The sequence below is a fragment of the Erinaceus europaeus genome, chromosome 16 (assembly GCF_950295315.1).
Source record: "Erinaceus europaeus chromosome 16, mEriEur2.1, whole genome shotgun sequence".
Taxonomy (NCBI): Eukaryota; Metazoa; Chordata; class Mammalia; order Eulipotyphla; family Erinaceidae; genus Erinaceus; species Erinaceus europaeus.
The window spans coordinates 45,098,108-45,121,490 of NC_080177.1; the positions used below are offsets into that span (position 1 = coordinate 45,098,108).

The 23,383-nt window shown below is 41.1% G+C and overlaps 1 protein-coding gene across 3 annotated transcripts in view; it reads right to left on the reverse strand.

The window, feature by feature from the left end:
* ATL1 (atlastin GTPase 1) overlaps window positions 1-23,383 on the reverse strand; it is an 82,896-nt gene that overhangs the window by 49,543 nt on the left and 9,970 nt on the right. For 2 of the 3 annotated variants that reach the window (XM_060174997.1, XM_060174996.1), the window contains exon 2: window positions 20,758-20,930. In XM_060174997.1, the coding sequence (XP_060030980.1) occupies window positions 20,758-20,791 (34 nt within the window). In that variant the 5' untranslated portion in view covers window positions 20,792-20,930. Of the gene's footprint in view, window positions 1-20,757; window positions 20,932-23,383 lie in introns of those variants that run through there. The other variant, XM_060174998.1, reaches the window with a different exon arrangement.

The following is a 23,383-nucleotide window of genomic DNA, read 5'->3' on the forward strand; positions in this document are numbered from 1 at the left end:
CTCAGACTGGAGAAAACTCAAAAAATCTTATAAGCCATATGCTCTCCTGTTTTGTTGTAATGGGCTTACATCTTCAACTTAAAACAGATAATGGACCTGCTTTTACCAGCAAACAATTTAAAGATTTTTGTTCCTTCTGGAACATTACTCATACTACAGGCATTCTGTATAATCCACAGGGACAAGGCATTGTTGAGAGGGTCCATCAAACTCTTAAGGCTCAATTAAATAAAGAAAAAGGGGAAATGTAACCCCCCAATATCCAGCTGGCAAAAGCCTTAACTACATTAAATCTCTTTAATATTTACAAAAACTCAGACCAACCTCCTATTATTCTTCATTGGCAAACACCACCCACCCTCCCAGCTATTAAAGTCAAATGGAAAGACCCACTTGATAAAATTTGGAAAGGACCTGACCCCCTGTTGACTATGGGGAGGGGTTTCGCATGCATTTTTCCACAAAAGTACTCCAAGCCTGTTTGGGTTCCTGCCCGCCATGTCCGTCAATACCCACATGATGGCGCTGATATCCCTGAAGAACAAGAAACACTGCAAGAAGACTGGCTGCAAGAGGACTGGCTGCAGGATGCACCCCAGGATCCATAATACAGCATGGCAGAATAAAAAAAAAATCTGATTCACAGAACTCTTCCCCCACCTCCGCCCCCGAATGTCTTATGCTATGACTGGCCAGTTGTGTTTTGTGAGTGAGTGAGTGAGAAAAAAAAAATTGAGTGAGTTGAGTGACCAAAATTTTTGTACGACCCATTGTGCTCAGAGTACTCTGAAAGTTAACTGACTTTATATAAAACGGCTGGACGCAGCCATGGTTTCTGGAGACGTCCAGAAACAGTCCAAAAATTGTTCATTCCTCTTTTTGATTTCTTTTTTAAGTCTTGATATAAATATGAAATGTTTAGTCTTAAACTGTGTGAGTAAAGATGGTTCAACTATGACAGTAGATCTAAATTCACATTTGAAATGATATGTCTTATTTACAAGTTTTTCTCCTCCTGTATGTTATAAACTATATGTTTAATATGCGTGTTTCAAGTTTGGTAAACATTAACTTAACGGTTAAAGTGTAACTTTGAAGCTACATTCTTACCAGAAGAGGTAAAATCAATTCATTAAAGTAACTGAGTGTTTAAGGTAAAACTCTAAATATTCAATGTGACAATTCATCATCTCCTAAGTTAAAATACAAATCCTCTATACAGGACATTTTTGGAGGGCCCCCAAAAATGTCCTGTAAGCTATCTTGTGGAAATTAATCCACAACAAATTTGGCATCAATCTGATATTGTAAATGTACCAAAAAAAAAATTGTCACTAAAATGTGTTAACTCTAGTAACCTGAGTTTGCTTAGAAACCCAATGTAAAAATAGTTAAGAATCAATATATGTGACTTAAATTCGGTATGAAAATTTTGCTATATAGAGACTGCGACATGAGGTCACATAAGATGACCTTTAAACGAAATTATAAAGATACCTAAACCAATTATAATCATTGAGTTATCAATTGTAGTAAATTTCTAATTTGTTACAAAGTTTTTTCATAAGTAATTGACTACAGCTATGACAAACCTTCGCATAAAGAAGCATCTGCTCATATAGAATCCCCAGAAATCCAACTTGGACCCCTGACCTCTGACATCACCCACAATTACAGCCATCCCCCAAAACCCATGATGTGACCTGACACGATCTGGAGAACCTGATTCACAGACTCCAAAGGACAAGACTTTCCTACTGCCTTTCTCTCAACCATCGGTGTCTGCTCTTCCTCCTTCTGTTTCGCCCATCATGTTTTGGCGGTTCCAGGTCACTCTCTACAGAGAAGAAAAGTTCTAGTGGCTGTCCTCCTCCATCAAGATAGACATGTGGCATTTATTTCCTGGCCGTTGACATTGGACGGATGCTTCTATATAACTTGCTGGACACTCCCTTTATACTGCTGGACTTTTTGAAGAATGACTGTAGCAGTTCATAGAACTTTCTGCCAGCTGACTCGGGATTTTGCAATGTCAGATCACCCCTCTAGCCCCTCGGCTTATCAGGCCCCCACTCCTCCACCCATCAGGCTCACTCTGTCTCTTGCTACTCTTACTTATCCCTCCCTGTCTTGTGCTAGTTCTTTTTGAAGACACTTACACGCTATCATTCTGCTTTCTTCCCAACAGGTTTCTGTTCACCCCTACACTGCTATTCCCCTGACAGAGATGAAGCCTTTTACAGACATTGACCCAGTTATATATGTCCATTAAGTAAGAGGGAGATGTTGGGGAATTGTGAGGATATGGTTGAGCTTGGAAGGGCTTGAGCCTGAGGGGTGTGTCAATCCTGTTAGTCTCTCTCTCTATGGAGAGGTTGAGTAAGGAGGGACAGTAGAACCCCAAAAAAGTGTGCCTCTTATCAGTCTCCCTGCCTCACAAAGTGCCCCACACTCCTGATACTATGGCAAATAGTTAAAAAGAAAGGGGGAGATGCTGGATAGTATGCCAGCTCCCCCTGGCTTCTGCTTAACCATATGCCTATATAGGGATAGATTTAATCCCATTCAAAGCTTTGGTCTATTTACATAAATCACTTTTACATTTACATAAAGCACCACACTCCCTCCAGGGCATTGGTGGTTTAGCGGTAGAATTCTCACCTGCTCTACCCCCTCTCCTTGTCACACCCTGATCCTCTCCTTGTCACACCCTGATCTTCCACCAGTCACTTTTCGCTCCACCCTCTCTATATCACATCCTGTTTCCACCCTACTTGGAGAGTACAAAAACAGCTGCTCTTCTGATTAAAGACACTTGGAAATTACTTTCCGGCTCTGAGAGTTCCAGAGTGTATCTCCTGCAAAGTTAGTGCAGCACGAGTTCCTGATCCCTCTCCCACGCAGCAGCCTAGATCGGCTCCAGTTGAGTTCTCTCCAACCCAGAGAACTCGGAAAAAAGCACCTTCAGGCTATCCCGGCAGGAGACCACCCAGGACCAAAACAAGACAGGACTAGAATGACCACAGGAACCCACCAAATCACCGGTGAGTACAACACGTGTGGCTGGTGACAGAGAGGAGAGAGGAGCATAAGGAGAGATTAAGTGACTGCTAACAGTTCAACAGTTTATCAGTTGAGACACCACCTCCAGTCTGCTCCACCAACAAGGGGAAAGCTGAAGGGAGGAAAGGACTCCTCAGAGACTCACCAAGTGCAACTCTGAGCCTCCATTGCTACTGCCCTCAGAATCTGGAGCAGTGACAGGGAGGGACACCAGGGTACAGAGATCTAACCAGGAAACTCAGGAGAAGACCTATACCTTGGTGGCATAGCTGAGGGGCTGTGAAAGTCTCTTTGCATAACCACTGGATTATCTCTGCCACACCCTACATTATCTCTTGGTCAGGAGTCAGTGATTAAGCTAAGAAGGCTATTGATAGTTTAAAAGCCCTCAGGCTCCCATAGCCTACAGGGAAGAAAAAAAAGAGGCTTTTACACCACTGAGCTCCAACTCAGGGATTGAAAAAACTGTTAACTTCCACCACGGTAAACCCTTTAATTAAATTACTTAGACACAAGTCAATCCAGGCAATAGTGATCAGTAATTTGAAAAGTACTGATAAAGGGAACTCATAACATAATATATAAAACGGTTGAAACAACAAGAAGAAATATTGGAGAATCGAACCAGGACAAGAGTCCACCTAAAAGTCCTCCAGAGGGTGAAGCACAAAATAACGAGTTCAACATCCAAACATTAGCTAAGGAAATAATAACAGGAGTGAGTAAAGAATTTGAAAAAATTGTAATCAGAAATACAGGAACAACAAATGAGACTATGGAAGAAAATACTAATTATCTCATGGTTATTAGAGAGCTGAAAGCTGAAATCACTGAGCTAAGAACGCAACTAGCTGAACAAGCTAAAACAGCATCAGAACAGGGCAACAAAATAGATGAACTCCAGAAAACGGTAGAGGGCAGAGAGAATAGGATCAATGAGGCTGAAGACAGAATTAGCAAGATTAAGGATGAATTAGAGACAACTAAAAAAGAAGTAAGAGATCTCAAAAAGAGATTAATAGATACTGAAAACAACAACAGAGTCCTATGGGATGACTTCAAAAGAAATAATATACACATTATTGGCAAAACAGAGGAAGAAAGAAAAGGAGAGGAAGAAAGCATTTTCCAGGCCATAATAGCTGAAAACTTCTCTAGTCTAGACAACATCAAAGACATAAAGATTCAAGAAGCCCAGAGGGTCCCAAACAGAATTAACCCAGACCTAAAGACACCAAGATATATCATACTTAGAATGGAAAGGAATAAGGATAAAGAAAGGATCCTCAAGGCTGCAAGAGAAAAACAAGAGTCACCTACACAGAAAAACCCATAAGATTAGCAGCAGATTTCTCCATACAAACACTACAGGCCAGAAGAGAATGGCAAGATATCTATCGAGTGCTCAATGAGAAAGGCTTTCACCCAAGAATACTATATCCTGCTAGACTGTCATTCAGACTAGTTGGAGGCATCAAAACCTTCTCAGACAAGCAACAGTTGAAGGAATCAACCATCACCAAGCCTGCCCTAAAAGAAGTTCTGAAAGGTCTCCTATAAAGAATCAGACCACCACAAATAGGACATATATCAAAACACTCTAAAACTCTACAAGAATGGCGTTACAATATCTTCAATCTATGATATCAATAAATGTCAATGGCCTGAATTCACCTATTAAAAGACACAGAGTAGGAAGATGGATCAGAAAACACAACCCAACAATATGCTATCTACAGGAAACCCACCTAACTCAACAAGACAAACACAGATTTAAAGTGTAAGGGTGGAAAACTATCATACATGCCAATGGCCCACAAAAAAGGGCTGGAACAGCTATTCTCATATCTGACACGATAGACTTTAAAATAGATAAGATTAAAAAAGATAGGAATGGACACTACTTAATGCTCAGAGGATCAGTCAATCAAGAGGACTTAACAATTATTAACATCTATGCACCCAATGAGAAAGGATCTAAATACATCAAACTTCTACTGAAAGAGCTACAACAATATATTAACACAATCATAGTAGGGGACTTCAACACCCCATTCTCTCAAATTGACAGATCATTCAGGCAGAAAATCAATAAAGACATAAGGGAGCTAAATGAAGACATAGATAAAGTAGAACTATTGGACATTTTCAGAGTCATTCATCCCAAGAAACTGGAATACACAATTTACTCAAATCCACATGGGTCATTCTCAAGGATAGACCATATGTTAGGCCACAAAGACAGAATGAGCCAATTCAAGAGCATTGAAATCATCCCAAGCATCTTCTCAGACCACCGTGGAATTTAACACTTGACAATCAACAAAATATTAGTAACAATCCCAAAATGTTCAAGCTCAGCAGTACACTTTTTTTTTCCCTCCAGGGTTATTGCTGGGCTTGGTGCCTGCACCATGAATCCACCGCTCCTGGAGGCCATTTTCCCCCCTTTTTGTTGCCCTAGTTGTTGCAGCCTCATTGCAGTTATTATTGCCATCGTTGATGTTGCTTTGTTGTTGGATAGGACAGAGAGAAATGGAGAGAGGAGGGGAAGAAAGAGAGAGGGGAGAGAAAGATAGACACCTGCAGACCTGCTTCACCACCTGTGAAGCGACTCCCCTGCAGGTAGGGAGCCGGGGGCTCGAACTGGGATCCTTACGCCGGTCCCTGCGCTTTGCAACATGTGCGCTTAACCCACTGCGCCACCGCCTGACCCCCCCTACAGTACACTTCTTAACAACTTCTGGGTCAAAGAGGAAATAAAGGAAGAAATCAAAATGTTTTGAGACTTCAATGAAAATGAAGACACAAGCTATCAAAATATTTGGGACACAGCTAAAGCAGTTCTAAGAGGGAAGTTCATAGCTATACAAGCACACAATAGGAAACAAGAAAAAGCACAAATAAACAGCCTGATTGCACATCTTAAAGACCTAGAAGAAGACGAACAAAGGAACCATAAAGCAACCAGAAGGACAGAAATCACTAAAGTTAGGGCAGAAATCAATAACAGTGAAAATAAGAAAACCATAGAAAAGATCAACGAAAGTAAATGTTGGTTCTTCGAAAGAGTGAACAAAATCGACAAACCTTTAGCCAGACTCACAAAACAAAAAAGGGAGAAGACCCAAATAAATCGGATAGTAAATGAAAGAGGAGATATCATAACAGACACCACAGAAATACAACATATCATGCGAGGCTTCTATGAACAACTCTATGCCACCAAGCTAGAGAACCTGGAAGAAATGGACAATTTCCTAGATACCTACCAACTTCCAAAACTAAGTAAAGAGGAAGTGGATAACATGAACAGGCCCATCACAGCTAATGAAATTGAAACAGTTATCAAAAATCTCCCCAAAAATAAAAGTCCTGGACCAGATGGTTTTACAAATGAATTCTACAAAACCTTCAAAGAAGAACTAATACCTCTACTTTTCAAAGTCTTCCAGAAAATTGAAGACACTGGAATACTCCCTGCCAGCTTCTATGAAACTAACATCACTCTGATACCAAAAGCAGACAGGAACACAACCAAAAAAGAAAAATACAGACCAATATCTCTGATGAACATAGATGCTAAAATATTGAACAAAATTTTAGCCAACCAGATACAGCAGTATATCAAAAAGATCATCATGACCAAGTGGGGTTTATCCCAGGCATGCAAGGTTGGTTTAATATATGTAAATAAATCAATGTGATCCACCACATCAACAACAGCAAGAGCAAAAACCACATGGTCATATCAATGCAGAGAAAGCCTTTGACAAAATACAACATCCCTTTATGATCAAAACACTACAAAAAATGGGAATAGATGGAAAATTCCTCAAGAGAGTGGAGTCTATATATAGCAAACCTACAGCCAACATCATACTCAATGGTGAAAAACTGGAAGCATTTCCCCTCAGATCAGGTACTAGACAGGGCTGCCCACTATCACCATTACTATTCAACATAGTGTTGGAAGTTCTTGCCATAGCAATCAGTCAGGAGCAAGGAATTAAAGGCATACAGATTGGAAGAGAAGAAGTCAAACTGTCCTTATTTGCAGATGACATGATAGTATACATGGAAAAACCTAAGGAATCCAGCAAGAAGCTTTTGGAAATCATCAGGCAATACAGTAAGGTGTCAGGCTATAAAATTAACATTCAAAAGTCAGTGGCATTCCTCTATGCAAACACTAAGTTAGAAGAAATTGAAATCCAGAAATCAATTCCCTTTACTATAGCAACAAAAACAATAAAATATCTAGGAGTAAACCTAACCAAAGAAGTGAAAGACTTGTATACTGAAAATTATGAGTCACTACTCAAGGAAATTGAAAAAGACACAAAGAAGTGGAAAGATATTCCATGTTCATGGGTTGGAAGAATTAACATCATGAAAATGAATATATTACCCAGAGCCATCTACAAATTTAATGCTATCCCCATCAAGATCCCAAGCACATTTTTTAGGAGAATAGAAAAAATGCTACAAATGTTTATCTGGAACCAGAAAAGACCTAGAATTGCCTAAACAATCTTGAGAAAAAAGAACAGAACTGGAGGCATCACACTCCCAGATTTCAAACTGTATTATAGGGCCATTGTCATCAAAACTGCTAGGTACTGGAACATGAATAGACACACTGAACAGTGGAATAGACTTGAGAGCCCAGAAATGAGGCCCCACACCTATGGACATCTAATCTTTGACAAAGGGGCCCAGACTATTAAATGGGGAAAGCAGAGTCTGTTCAACAAATGGTGTTAGAAACAATGGATTGAAACATGCAGAAGAATGAAACTGAATCACTGTATTTCACCAAATACAAAAGTAAATTCCAAGTGGATCAAGGACTTGGATGTTAGACCAGAAACTATCAGATACTTTGAGGAAAGTATTGGCAGAACTCTTTTTTGCATAAATTTTAAAGACATTTTCAATGAAACAAATCCAATTACAAAGAAGACTAAGGCAAGTATAAACCTATGGGACTACATCAAATTAAAAGTCTTCTTCACAGCAAAAGAAACCACTACCCAAACCAAGAGACCCCTCACAGAATGGGAGAAGATCTTTACATACCATACATCAGATAAGAGTTTAGAAACCAACATATATAAAGAGCTTGCCAGACTCAACAACAAGACAACAAATAACCCCATCCAAAAATGGGGGGAGGACATGGACAGAATATTCAGCACAGAAGAGATCCAAAAGGACAAGAAACACATGAAAAAATGCTCCAAGTCTCTGATTGTCAGATAAATGCAAATCAAGACAACAATGAGATATCACTTCACTCCTGTGAGAATGTCATACATCAGAAAAGGTAACAGCAGCAAATGCTGGAGAGGGTGTGGGGTCAAAGGAACCCTCTTACACTGCTGGTGGGAATGTCAATTGGTCCAACCTCTGTGGAGAACAGTCTGGAGAACTCTCAGAAGGCTAGAAATGGGCCTACCCTATGACCCTGCAATTCTCCTCCTGGGGATATAGCCTAAGGAACCCAACACATCCATCCAAAAAGATCTGTGTACACATATGTTCTTGGCAGCACAATTTGTAATAGCCAAAACCTGGAAGCAACCCAGGTGTCCAACAACAGATGAATGGCTGAGCAATTTGTGGTATATATACACAATGGAATACTACTCAGCTGTAAAAAATGGTGACTTCACCGTTTTCAGCCGATCTTGGATGGACCTTGAAAAATTCATGTTTTGTGAAATAAGTCAGAAACAGAAGGATGAATATGGGATGATCTCACTCTCAGGCAGAAGTTGAAAAACAAGATCAGAAACGAAAACACAAGTAGAACCTGAAATGGAATTGGTATATCGCACCAACGTAAAAGACTCTGGGGTAGGTGGGTGGGGAGAATACAGATCCAAGAAGGATGACAGAGGACTTAGTGGGGGTTGTATTGTTATATGGAAAACTGGGGAATGTTATGCATGTACAAACTATTGTATTTACTGTTGAATGTAAAACATTAATTCCCCAATAAAGAAATAAATTTAAAAAAAAAGAATAGGAAAGGTATCAGAGGAGGGGATGGGTTACAGAGTTCTGGTGATGGGAACTGTGTGAAACTATACCCCTCTTACCCATCATTTGGTCAATGTTTCCTTTTTACCCCAGAATGCTTTTTAACTTTGAAACAGATTTTTAAACAGATTTTTCAAGAAAGCTCTAAATTAGTAGATATTTCTGTTTGCTAGGTGAAAACAAACTAAAGCAAAGGGCTCTATTTTGGGATTAGAGAAATAAGGCATGTTTACCTCACATTTTATTCATTGCCTAAAAAGAAGTTTATTTACATGAAGAATCATTGTGACATGTTTGTTTTTATAGATTTATGTATCAACACGAGAGACAGAAGGGGAGAGAGAACAAAGCAGCATTCTGGCACATGTGGTGACAGAGATCCCATTGAAGTTTCATTCTTTTAAATCCAGTGCTCTAACCAATGTGCAACCTCCCAGTCAATGCACTTTTCTTTCTCTCTCTCTCTCTCTCTTTTTTTTAATTTTCTTATTATCTTTATTTATTTATTGGCTAGAGACAGCCAGGAATTGAGAGGGAAGGGGAGGTAAGGAGGGAGAGAGAGAGAGAGACACCTACAGCCCTGCTTCACCAGTCATTAAGTTTTCCCCTGCAGTTGGGGACCAGGGGCTTGAACCTGGGTCCTTGTTTACTGTGACATATGCATCAACCAGGTGCGCCACCACCTGGCTCCTCTTTTTCTTTTATTGATTTAATAATGATCAATAAGACAGTAGGGTAAGAGGGGTACAATTCCATACAATTCTCACCACCAGAGTTCCATATCCCACCTCCTGCATTGGAAGCTTTCCTATTTTTTATCCTCTGGGAGTATGGACCCAGGATCATTATGGGGTGCAGAAGGTGAAAGGTCTGGCTTCTGTAATTGCTTCTCCATTGGACATGGGCATTGGCAGGCCAATCCATACTCCCACACTGTTTCTATCTTTCCCTAGTGGGGAGGGGTTCTGGAGAGATGGATCACATTGGTGAGGTTGTCAATGCAACACTTTTAAAGTTGAACATAGATACGAAGAAGTATAAGGATAGGGATCTAGCTCAATGTGAGACAACATGTTTCTCATGTATGAGTTTAATACTTGACACATGAAGGGAGTAAAGAAAGAAGAGAAAGGAATAAGAAAAATACTTAAAAGACCCTAGAGTCACCCTCTAATGCACCTAGTTCAGCTCTCTCTAATACACCTGTCTCATGTATAAAATCCTAGATTTTTGCTTTCTAAGAATTATATCTACAGCTGAAACTATACTCCTAAAATCTTATGTTGTAGATCAATGTTAAATATGTAAATAAAATTATTGTATATGTAGAAATGGAAATTACAGATAATCAAATTGGGGGTGGGAGTAGATACTATAATGATTATGCAAAGAGGCTCTCATGCATAAGGCTCCAATGTCTCAGGTTCAATCCCCCATACCACTATACAACAGAACTGAGTAATGCTGTGGTAAATAATAATAATAATAATAATTCAGATAATCAAATTTGGTAGGACTACTAGCAGATACCAATAGATATTTAAAATCTGTAGCAATTAAGACAAAATGATAGTCACAAGAATAGATAGACCAAAAACAAACAAAAACTAGCAGTTTCAGAAACACACACACATACATAACAACCTGACTTAAACTAAAGTACTATTGCAATAAATAAGTAATGGATGATCTTTTCATTGATGCCAAATCAACTGGGTATTTATATAATAAGTATTTATATAATTTATTCTCACCTCTACAATACATAAAATTGATTTTAAATAAATCACAAATGTAAATGTGAAATAGAAAGTGTGAGGAGTCGGGTGGTTAACGCAGCGGGTCTTTCTCTCCCCATCTCTGTCTTCCCCTCCTCTCTCGATTTCTCTCTGTCCTACCCAACAACGATGACATCAATAACTACAACAATAAAACAACAAGGGCAACAAAAAGGAATAAATAAATATTTTTCAAAAAGGAAATGTAGGGAGTCAAGAGGTAGCTCAGCAGGTTAAGAGCATATGGCACAAAGCACAAGGACTAGCATAAGGATTCCGGTTCAAGCCCGTGGTTCCCCACCTGCAGGGGAGTCACTTCACAGGTGGTGAAGCAGGTCTGCAGGTGTCTATCTTTCTCTCCTCCTCTCTGTTTTCCCCTCCTCTCTGGATTTCTCTCCGTCCTATCCAACAACAACAATAGCTATGACAACAATAACAACTACAACAAGCGCAACAACAAGGGCAACAAAATGGGAAGAATGGCCTCCAGGCACAGTGGATTCGTAGTGCTGGCACTGAGACCCAGGGATAGCCCTGGAGGCAAAAAAAAAAAAAAGAAATGTGAACACAGGATACAAATAAGAGACTAAAAAAATTAAATCAATAGCATGTGGTTCCACATATATGGCAAGTTACTAATTCTCATGCAAATGAAAACTGAAATATGTTGACATATTTTTTTATTTATTTATTTTCCCTTTTTGTTGCCCTTGTTGTCTTATTGTTGTTGTAGTTATTATTGTTGTTATTGATGTCGTCGTTGTTAGATAGGACAGAGAGAAATGGAGAAAGGAGGGGAAGACAGAGAGGGGGAGAGAAAGATAGACACTGCAGACCTGCTTCACCGCCTGTGGAGCAACTCCCCTGCAGGTGGGGAGCCAGGGGCTCGAACTGGGATCCTTACTCCAGTCCTTGCGCTTTGCGCCACATGCGCTTAACCCGCTGCGCTGCGGCCGGACTCCCGACACATTTTTTAATACCAATTTTGTAGAAATCAGAGATTTGGTAAATCCTTTCATTGCTTGGGATGTGCCTCCTTACTCTCTTAAGCATGGCAGGTGGTTTAATTACAAATAAGTATAAAAATAACAAATGCACACACTTCCTGACACAGTAATACTATTTCAAGAAATTCATCTGCTAATATACACATATGTATTCAAAATACCAGAAGCAATTTAAATATGCATATATTTAATCTAGATAGTTTCATCATAGCACTTTTATGGCAACAGACTGAAAACAATCTAATAGAAAATTGTAGAAAACTGTAAGTAAATTATGTCACAGACTATGATAAACATGGAACTATAAGAAATCATGCTACAGAAAAATACCAAAAAAAAAAAACCTTCTTCTAAGAAAATATGTTCACATATTTTAAGAAAAAAATCAGATGGGTGTCTTATTTCTACTAAAGAAAACAAACAACTATACATGCATTTGTTGTCACTGAAAAAAAGTTAATTTTATAAATATTTGGTTTCTAAGGAATCGTCTGGTGTTGTGACACAGCCCATGAATAGGACTTTGGGACTTGATTAGCAAACAGATTGAGGCTGACATTGCAGGCTAGCGTTGCAGGCGTTTCTTCCTGGGCACATGCTCTCTGGGTTGGAGAGAACTCGATTGGAGCCAACCTGGGCTGCTGCTTACTCAGCGATGCAGGAGAGAGACCAGGACTCGTGGTGGAACTGGAACACAATGCAATGCCTTTATTGATCAGAGACAATGCCTTTATATCTTAGAAACCAGAAGTAGCAAATCGGAACAGGAAATGGCTAGGAGAGAGGGTGGAGAAAAGAGTACGAAGGTAGAAAGCTTCCATAGCAGCTGTTGTGAAGGTTCTAACCAGTGGGATTAAACAATACCCTGCAGGCAGGGAGGGTCTCAGGCAAAACAATGATTATGTAAGTAGACCACAGCATCAAGCAATGCAGCATGGAGCCGGGGAGAGCTGGTATAATGCCCAACATCTGACCATGAAAATATAATTAGTATATGGCTAACATCAGGTTGATGGACTTACATAAACCTAGTGAGAAAGAGTAGCAGCAGCAGAATTTTGCTCTCCTGGCTCAACTAGAAATAGCAAAGAGAATGCAACAAGATAAGACTGGGATCACTCCAGGAACCCACCAAGTCACAGGAGCCTGCAAACACCATAGACAGAGAGACTTAAGGAGGGATTCCTAGCACTAAAAGTCCATACCTACTCAGGAGCGGCTGTCAGTTGTAACACCACCTCCAGTCTGAGTTTTATCAATAAAAATACTGCTGCAGGGAGGAGAACTTAAGTCTCACCAATTTACAACTGTCGGTCTCCACTGTTGTTGCTCCTCAGGGGTTTGAACAGCAGAAAGGACATCAGAGGGCAGAGAGCTGGCCAGGTGACTCAGGAGAAAATCTATACTCCTAGTGGTCAGGAGGTGTGGCTATATAGTAGGAGCCTTTTCACATCTTTTCTTGTGATAAAAGGAAAAAGGGTAAATAATTCCCTCAAAAATGAGGATTTATTCAGTAACTGCCAGGCTAGCGTGGGGGTGCTTCTTCCTGGGTGCGTACTCTCTGGGTTGGAGGGAACTTGACTGGAGCCAGCCTGGGCTGCTACTCAGCGACGTGGGAGATAGATGACTCAGGAACCAAACACGTGGTGCTAGATAATGCAGCCTTTATTGATCAGAGACAATGCTTTTATAGGATAGAACTGGAAGTGGCAAGTCAGAAACAGAAATGGCTAGGAAAGGGGGTGGAGAAAGGCAAAAATGGGCTGGGAAGGTATAAACTTCCTTAGCAACTGTTGCAATGATTTTAACTGGTGGGATTAATATTACCCTGCAGGCAGGGCAGGTCTCGAAGAAGATAGATCAAAGGAATGGAATCGGTGGGGATCTTTCAGGCAAAACAATGATTATGTAAATAGGACATAGTATCAGCAATGCAGGGTGGAGCAGGGGGAGCTGGCTTAATGCCTGACATGAAACATAGGGCCACAGATTGAAGCTCATTTTGGCTCAAGCTGAGGGTGAGGTGGGGATTAGGCCTAGGACTCTGGATCCTTGGGGCATGGGAATTGTTTTGCGTAACCACTGTGCTATCTATCTCCCACCCTGTTTTATCTCTTGGTTATGAGTGAATGATTAAGATAAACATATACTTAGTTTAAAAGGCCTCAGAATCCCGTAGCCTTCAGGGAAAATAAAGAAGAAAAAGGGTTTAATAGCCACTGTACATCACCTCAGGGACTGAGATAAAATTTAAAAACAAGGGAGTCGGGCCGTAGCACAGCGGGTTAAGTGCACGTGGAGCAAAGTGCAAGGACCAGCTAAGGATCCCAGTTCAAGCACCCAGCTCCCCACCTACAGTAGTCGCTTCACAGGCAGTAAAGCAGGTCTATAGGTGTCTATCTTTCTCTCCCCCTTTCTGTCTTCCCTCCTTTCTCAATTTCTCTCTGTCCTATCCAACAATAATGACAGCAATAACAATAACAACAACAATAACAACAACAATAAACAAAAAGGACAACAAAAGGGAAAAAGCCTCCAGGAGCAGTGGATTTGTAGTGTAGGCACTTAGCCCCAATGGTAACCCTGGAGACAAAAAAATTTAATTTAATTTAATTTAAAAATTTATTTTTAAAAAAACCTTCTCAGACATCAACAGCTGAAGGAATCAATTATCACCAAGCCTTCCCTGAAAGAAGTTCTGAAAGGCCTCTTATAAATAATCATATCATGGGGGGGGTAGATAGCATAATGGTTATGCAAAGAGACTCTCATGCCTAAGGCTCCAAAGTCCCAAATTTAATCCCTCACACACCATAAGCCAGATCTGAGCAGTGTTCTGATAAAACAAAACAAAACAAAACAAAAACCCAATCACATCACCATAAACATCATATATCAGAACACTCTAAACATCTACAATAATGGCATTAAAATAGCTTCAAACTATAATATCAATAAATATCAATGTCCTGAATTCACCTATTAAAAGGCACAGAGTAGGAAGATAGATCAGAAAACACAACCCAACAATATGCTGTCTGCAGGAATCCTACCTAACTCAACAAGACAAACACAGACTCAAAGTGACAGGATGGAAAACTGTCATACAATCTAATGGAGCACAAAAAGGGGCAGGAACAGCTATTCTCATATCTGACAAGACAGACCTTAAAATAAATAAAAATTTTAAAGGATGGGATGAACATTACTTAATGCTCAAAGGATCAGTCAATCAAGAGGTTTTAACGATTATTAACATCACCCAATGAGAGGCCATCTAAATACATCAAACATCTACTGAAAGGGCTACAGCAATAAATTAACAGCAACACAGTAATAGTAGGGGATTTCAGTACCCCATTCTCTCAACTTGAGAGAACATCTAGGCAGAAAATCAGTAAAGAAATGAGTGGGGGTTGGGCAGTAGCACACATGGCATGAAGCACAAGGACTGGCATAAAGATCCTGATTCTACCCCTGGTGCCCCACCTTCAGGGGGGTTCGCTTCACAAGCGGTGAAGCAGGTCTGCAGATGTCTATCTTTGCCTCTCTATTTCTCTCTGTCCTATTCAACAACAACAACAGCAATGGCAACAATAACAACAACAAGGGTAAGAACAAGGGCAACAAAATGGCAAAAATGGTGGCACCGAGCCCGCGATAACCATGGAGGCAAAAGTAAAAAGGAAAAAGAAAAAGAAAAGAGGGAACTAAATTAAGAGACAGATAAACTAAAACTATTGGATATTTTCAGAGTCATTCACCCCAAGAAACATAAACCAAGTGAGTTAACTTTCAGGAAGCCAGGGAAGCCTGGGCCTGCCCCTCACCCCTTGTGCTCAGTCCAGCTGGGTTTCCCAGGACCCACTGTGCTGCCTCCCCCAGGAGACAACACGTGGAGCTGAACTTTGGTAACTTATGGATTCACAGGCTTGGCCTACTCTTACTTCTGCTGATAATTGCCTATCTTGTATGTAAAATATACCGTTCAGTACTGCTGTACCACCATGTAATAAAACTTATTTTTGTTTGTTTGTTTTGTTTTAAATATCTTTACTTATTTATTGGATAAAGACAGCTAGAAATGGAGAGGAAGTGAGGAGATGGAGAAGGACAGAGAGACAGAGAGACACCTGCAGCACTGCTTCACCACTTGTAAAGCTTTCCCCTGAAGATGCAGACAGGGGGCTTGAACCCAGGTCCATGTACATTGTAACATATGCTCAACCAGGTGCACCACCACCCAGCCCCAAACCTTGATTGTCTTAGACCTGCACCAAGCCAGGCTCCCATGAAGTCCTTTTATTTTTTAATTACAATAATCTGTTCCTCTAATCATCTTTCAGTTGGTTATTTGATACTCCAATTATTTCTGTTTAGTAGGCTCACAAACTAAATCAGAAAAAGTAGTGTTGAGATATCTCAGCATGAGCACCAATTTGCATATTTGAACCCCAGAGGCCTCAGGCTCAGACCCCAGAACCAATAGCTGGAGCTGAGTAGTGTTCTGATCGATCTCTCTCTCTTATAAACATAAATTTAATATATATATATATATATTGATATATTACCATCACATTAAACAGTCACTGAGGGGGAAAAAAAGGATTGGTGAGCATGAAGAGGTTTACTTTGGTCCAGAAGACTGCTCACCCAGTAAAGTCTGTGCTTTACCACATGCTGGGCTCTGTGTTTGAGTCACAGCATTACATGGAAACATTATGGATACACATGAGTCATTCCATAAATACTGGAGTGGTGCAGTGTATACACCCCACCCCCACTCCCATCTTTCCCTCTCTAAAGTAAAAAATTAAAAAATCATCCCAGGGAGAGCACTCAGTGGTGGCATTGTGGATGCTCTGATTTTATTCCCTGGAACCTCTAGGGGAGAAAAAAAAGCTCAGGGCTGGGGACATAACTTAGCCTATTAGAGAACAAATTTGCATGCATGAATTTCCAGAGGTTTCATGTGAGTTCCCAACATTATTATATGCTATAGTGAATAGTATTCTGATTGTCTCCCCTCCCCCTAATAAATAAATAATCAACACTCTAAATGTTTAGAATAATGGCATTAAAATAATTTAAATCCATAGTATCAATAAATGTCAATGGCCTAAATTCACCCATTAAAAAGCACAGAGTAGGAGGATGGATCAGAAAGTATGACCCAACCATATGCTGTCTGCAGGAATCCCACCTAACTCAACAAGACAAACACAGACTGAAAGTTAAAGGATGGAAAACCATCATACAAGTTAATGGACCACAAAAAAGGGAACAGAAACAGCTATTCTCATATCTGACACAATAGACTTTAAAATAACTAAAGTAGTAAATATAGGCTCAGAAATCATTCAACCAAGAGGACTTAACAATTATTAACATTTATGTACCCAATGAGGGGCCATCTAAATACATCGAACATCTACTGAAAAGCTACAAAAATACATCAATAGCAATACAGTAATAATAGGAAACTTCAACACCACTCTCTCATTTAGACAGATCATCTTGGCAGAGAATCAATAAGAAAGAATAGAACTAAATGAAGAGATAGACAAGATCTTCTGGATATTTTTAGAGTCCTTCACTCGAAGAAACTAGAATACACACTTTTTGCATCCACATGGGACATTCTCAAACATAGATCATATGTCATGCCACAAAGACAGTGTCAACAATTTCAAGAGCATTGAAATCATCCCAAGCATCTTCTCAAACCACAGTAGAATTAGGGTAATAACAACATAAAATTAGTAAAAGTCCCAAAATATGGAAGCTCAACAGTACACTACTTAACAACTTCCGGGTCAGAGGAAATTAAGGAAGAAATAGGTAGTTGGGCAGTAGCACAGTGGGTTAAGCGCATGGACCGACTAAGGACCTGGGTTTGAGCCCCCGGCTCCCCACCTGCAGGGGAGTCACTTCACAGTAGGTGAAGCAGGTCTGTAGGTGTCTGTCTTTCTCTCCCCCCTTTGTCTTACCCTCCTCTCTCCATTTCTCTCTGTCCTATTCAAAAACAACAACATCAATAACAACAATAATTACAACAATAATAAAAAAATTTAAAAAAGAAATTAAGGAAGAAATTAAAATGTTTAGAGAAACCAATGAAAATGAAGACACACACTATCACACTTCACAGGCAGTGAAGCAGGTCTGCAAGTGTCTGTCTTTCTCTCCACCTCTGTCTTCATCATCTCTCTTCATTTCTCTCTGTCCTATCCAACAACGACAACAATAATAACTACAACAATAAAACAACAAGGACGACAAAAGGGAATAAAGAAAAAAGGCAGACTCCTACATTCCTTTTCAGACCTATTGATTCAAAAGCTCTGGCTCTGAGGGGGGCGGCAAAAGGGGAGGAAGGTAGTGCACTGGGTTAAGCACTCATACTAGGAAGAACAAGGACCTTGCAAGGATCCTGGCCAGCTCCCCACCTGCAGGGGGGTTGCTTCACAAGTGGTGAAGCAGGTCTGCAAGTGTCTATCCCCTCCCATATCAATTTCTCTCTCTGTCCTATCCAAAAAGAAAGGAAAAAATGGTTGCCTGGATCAGTGGATTCGTAGTTCTGGTACTGAGCCCCAGTGATAACCCTAGGGGAAAAAAAAGGAAGAGAAAGGAAAAGAAAAGAAAAGAAAAGAAAAGAAAAAGAAAAGAAAAGAAAAAAAAAAGGAAAAGGAAAGCTCTGGCTGGAAGATGTGGAATTTGCATCACTAATATGTTTCCAATGTGATTTTTTAATGCAAATCCCAGTTTAGAATCACAAGAAGAAAACACACACACAACACATAAGAAATCTTGCAAGGACTGGCCTAAGGGTCCTGGTTGGAGCTGCCGGCTCCCGCCCTGCAGGGGACTCGCTTCACAAGTGGTGAAGCAGGTCTGCAGGTGTCTATCTTACTCTCTCCCTCTCTGTCTCCTCCTCCCCTCTCCATTTCTGTCTATCCAACAATGACGACATCAATAACTACAACAACAACAACAAAAAGAAATCTGTATCCAAAGAAAATACTAAAGAATAATGGTCTAAATCTGCAAGAAAGAGAAAAAAATTAATCCTCAGAATAAGTTTTCACATGCCTGTCTCTTAGAGTCAACAGAGCTTGAAGATCAAGGCCAAAACTGAACATACACACACACACACACACACACACACACACACACACACATCTTATTGTGAAGCTTCAACAATTCCTCTTGGGTACGTATAGATATTATTATGGTTACACAAAGAGACTCATGTCTGAGGCTGCTCCAAAGTCCCAGGTTCAATTCCCCACACCACCATAAGCCAGAGCTGAACAGTGCTCTGGTAAAAAAAAAAAAAAAAAAAAAAAAAAAAAAAAAAAGGAATAGAATAGAATAGAAAAGAAAAGAAAAAGAAAAAAGAAAGAAATTCCTCTTCTAGAGGATGAAGGAAATCGTGAAAAGGAGCACTGAAAAAGCTTACCCACATATTAGAAGAATCAAATAAAATATTATTTCAACAGCCATACTTACTAAAATTGGAATCTGGTGATTTAAAAAAAAATGGAATAGATTTTACTTAGATGTATGGATACAACCCCCAACATAAATCACAATCTTGGATAATCTCTCAAATGTAAATTCTGTCTGATGTGGGGGAGGGAGAGAAATTGGCCTTCTGAGTATCAGAACCCAGGCAATGAGATAGTGTATTTTGGTAAAAGTAAACCGAGATAAACAATTAAAATTTAGATGAATACTTAATCAGATGGACAACTGTAAAAAGAGTTATCACTGAGTAACAAAGTAGATGTAAACTTTCCAAATAACAGTGTTAAAGCTAGTGAACAAAAATGTCGCTCTACCTATGAAGCCAAAAAGGCTTGAGTTCAGCTCTGGTTTAGAGTAAAATGCCTTTTCGTTGCTGAAATGTTAGAGAATTGAGCAGCGTGACTGGAAGAAAGCAGGAGTTGGGGCGGAAGAAGATGCCATGCCTTCCCACTGCTGCACTGAGCAGTCTGGAGCAGCAGAGCGGGCGGGGCCCAGCATCTCCCGCATCACTGCGATCTTCTCGCTCTTCTCCGCCTGCGTGAGCACCGCCCACCCACTCACGGCGTGAACCCACTGAGCCTCTCTTTTCCTTCCCCCTCCCCTCGGCCTGGTGCTGAATCATGAGCCCAGTTATCTCCAAAAGGTAAAAATCAAAAGAACAAAGCCACCCTCCTGGCTGGCCTGAATGGGATATCGTGTCGGGGGTGGGGCAGAAGGCTGGAAACCACAACTTTGCTTGCCTCTTCCCAAATTGCCTACTCAGCTCCTGAATGATGGCATCGCTAGGGAACTCTCCAGCCAGTGCCTCCCATCTTCCCGGGTTGCTCGGGTCTGCCACAGCTGCTCTGGGGCCTCCAGCGAGCTCCGCCTCATTGTTCCAGCACGAAGGCCCTCCCAGAGCCCGCGCCCCTGCAAGACTGCAGCTCTGGGGGAAGCAGGCATTGGGGATCCCCAACCCTTCCCCTACCTCGGCTGGATAAAGACACTCCCCAGCCCACTTGCATCTTCCTGCCACCCTACAACTAAAGCCCGGAGGCGTACCAATGCGTGGTGTCCAAATGCTGAGAAGAAGCGGAGTGGGACTTTGGGTGGGGTTGGGGGTACAGAAGCTGGAGGCTCTGGCCTTGGGGAAGCTGCAACTCTCGCCCCATGGCTTGACCTTGGTTCCTCCAGATCAGCTAGGCTACCACCTTTCTCCCAGCCCTGGACTCTGGCATCCAGCAACCCATATATCCCCCCCGCCCCCCCGTCCCGTCGCCGCCCGCCCCCTCAAGCTGAGAGAAGAGGGCCAGTTCCTCTGCTGGTTGCAGGATTCACCTTATGCTACTCACCCCAGCTGTTCCTGTCTTTGCGGTTCTTAGCCATGTTGGTCTAGGAATCCGTGGCTGTGAGGCGCTGTCAGTGCGCTGCTCTCTCTGCTACCCGGGCCCAGGTCGCTGGCGGTGGGAGGCTCTGTGCCTGCTCTAGGCGCCGTCGCTCAGACTCTAAGGAGGTTGCTGTGGCGCTGGTGGGAAGGAGTGGGGAGGAGAAAGGAGGGGGGAGGAGAAAGGAGGAGAAAGCGGATGAACCAAGCTCAGCATCACAAACCCGAGTTCACACAAATACCAGCGTCACACCCTCCCTACCTCTGCCCACCCCACCCCCAGTGTGAAGATGATCATAGCCGATGATGTACTGCAACATTTCCAATACAAAACACAGCCCACTCACCAGTAAACAACACCCCCTCACAAGGCTCTCAGATAATTCAACAGAGTTACCATTCCCAGAAATGTACAAACCAATAAATTACATTATTATGGGTAGTCAAATACCTGTTTTCTGGAGCAGAAACACATCAGCACAAATATTCTGGTAACATTTATATGGCCAACAAAGTTAAAATAATGTATATTTATCCCCCATTTAAAAAGCAAGGTCCTATTAGTAAGGAGGGTAACATTCATTTTTGTGCTTGTATGCTGAGCAGTCCTATTTCTTAAAATTAGGATGCTAAAATTTAGATCAAAAGAAGTTACATCTGGAGACTGGTCATAATCTGTAAATAACTGGTGGGCAAACTTCTCATTAAATTTGCAGATCTGAAGATAGATTTACACACACACACACACACACACACACACACACACACACATACATTAGGCAACAGTGAATGAGCCCAGGGTTACACACATTCATGATACCACCACTGAGTCATCTCACCAGTTTTTCCATTTTTTATTTTAGAGAGTGTGGGGAGAGGAAGAATTAAGGCAGCATCATATATTAGGTGTCTCCTCAGGCTAGGAGTATGGATCGACCTGAAAATGTCCATGTTCAGCAGAGAAGCAATTACAAAAGCCAGACCTTCTGCACCCCATAATGATCCATACTCCCAGAAGGATAAAGAATAGGAAAGCTTTCAAGGGAAGGTATGGGATATGGAGTTCTAGGGGTGGGAATTGTATCCTTCTCATTCTATGGTGTTGTCAATATTTCCATTTTATAAATAAAAATTTAAAAAAGAGTGTCTCCTAGGCAGGGGTAAATAGCATAATGGTTACACAAAGAGACTCTAATGCCTGAGGCTCCAAAGTCCCAGGTTCAATCCCCCGTACCACCACAAGCTATAGCTGATCAGTGCTCTGGTAAAAAAAACAAAAACAAAAACTGGGAGTCAGGCGGTAGCGTAGTGGGTTAAGAGCAGGTGGTGCAAAGCAGAAGGACTGGAGTAAGGAACCCAGTTCGAGCCCCCGGCTCCCCACCTGCAGGGGAGTTGCTTCACAGGCAGTGAAGCAGGTCTGCAGGTGTCTTTATCTCCCCCTCTGTCTTCCCCTCCTCTCTCCATTTCTCAATGCCTTATCCAACAACGACGACATCAATAACAACAATAAAACAACAAAAGGGAATAAATTTTTAAAAAGTAAATCTAAAAACAAAAACAAAAAATAATTCTACAATAAAAAAAAATTCAGGGCCAGGCGGTGGTGGTGTACCTGGCTGAGTGCACATGTTACAGTGCTCAAGGACCCAGGTTCAAGTCCCTGGCCACCACCTGCTGAGGGAAAGCTTTGGGAGTGGTGAAGCAGGGCTGCAAATGTCTTTCTGTCTCTCTCCCTCTCTATTTCCCCCTTCCCTCTTGATTTCTGGCTGTCTCTATCCAATAAAGATAATGTGTGTGTATATATATATATGGTGTCTCCTATGTGTGTGGAAAACAGAAAAAATTGATAAGCTCTTAGATTTAAAAAAAGATTTATTCATCACTGTAACTCCACCGGACTGTTAGAAATTTCAATAATGTAAAAGTCTCTGAACTGGATCAATTTCAGTTCTTTTCAGAGGAAATCATTTTAAAAGTATCTTGGAGGAGTCAAGCAGTAGCGCAGTGGGTTAAGCGCAGGTGACGCAAAGTGCAAGGGCCGGCGTAAGGCTCCCGGTTCGAGGCCCTGGCTCCTCACCTGCAGGGGAGTCGCTTCACAGGCAGTGAAGCAGGTCTGCAGGTGTCTTTCTCTCCCCCTCTCTGTCTCCCCCTCCTCTCTTCATTTCTCTCTGTCCTATCCAACAATGACGACATCAGTAACAACAACAATAATAACAACAAGGGCAACAAAAAGAATAAATAAACAAATATTAAAAATTACCTTTAAAATATCTTGGGTAGGTCAGGTGGTGTACTTGGTTGAGTGCACATGTTATAATGCTCAAGGACAAGGGTCCTTGTCAAGTCCTCAGTCCCCACCTGCAGGGGTAAGTTTCACAAATGGTGAAACAATGCTGCAGGTATGTCTCTCTCTCTCTCTCCCACCCCCTTCCCTCTCAATTTCTTTCTACATCTAATAAATAAATAAATAGATAAATTAAAAATTAAATAAATTTAAAAGTATTTTATACTCCTTATTCACACATCCAATATGCACAGTATCCTCAAGAAAATAGACTAGCTTGCTCTAATGGATACCCTGGAAACAAAGGTCT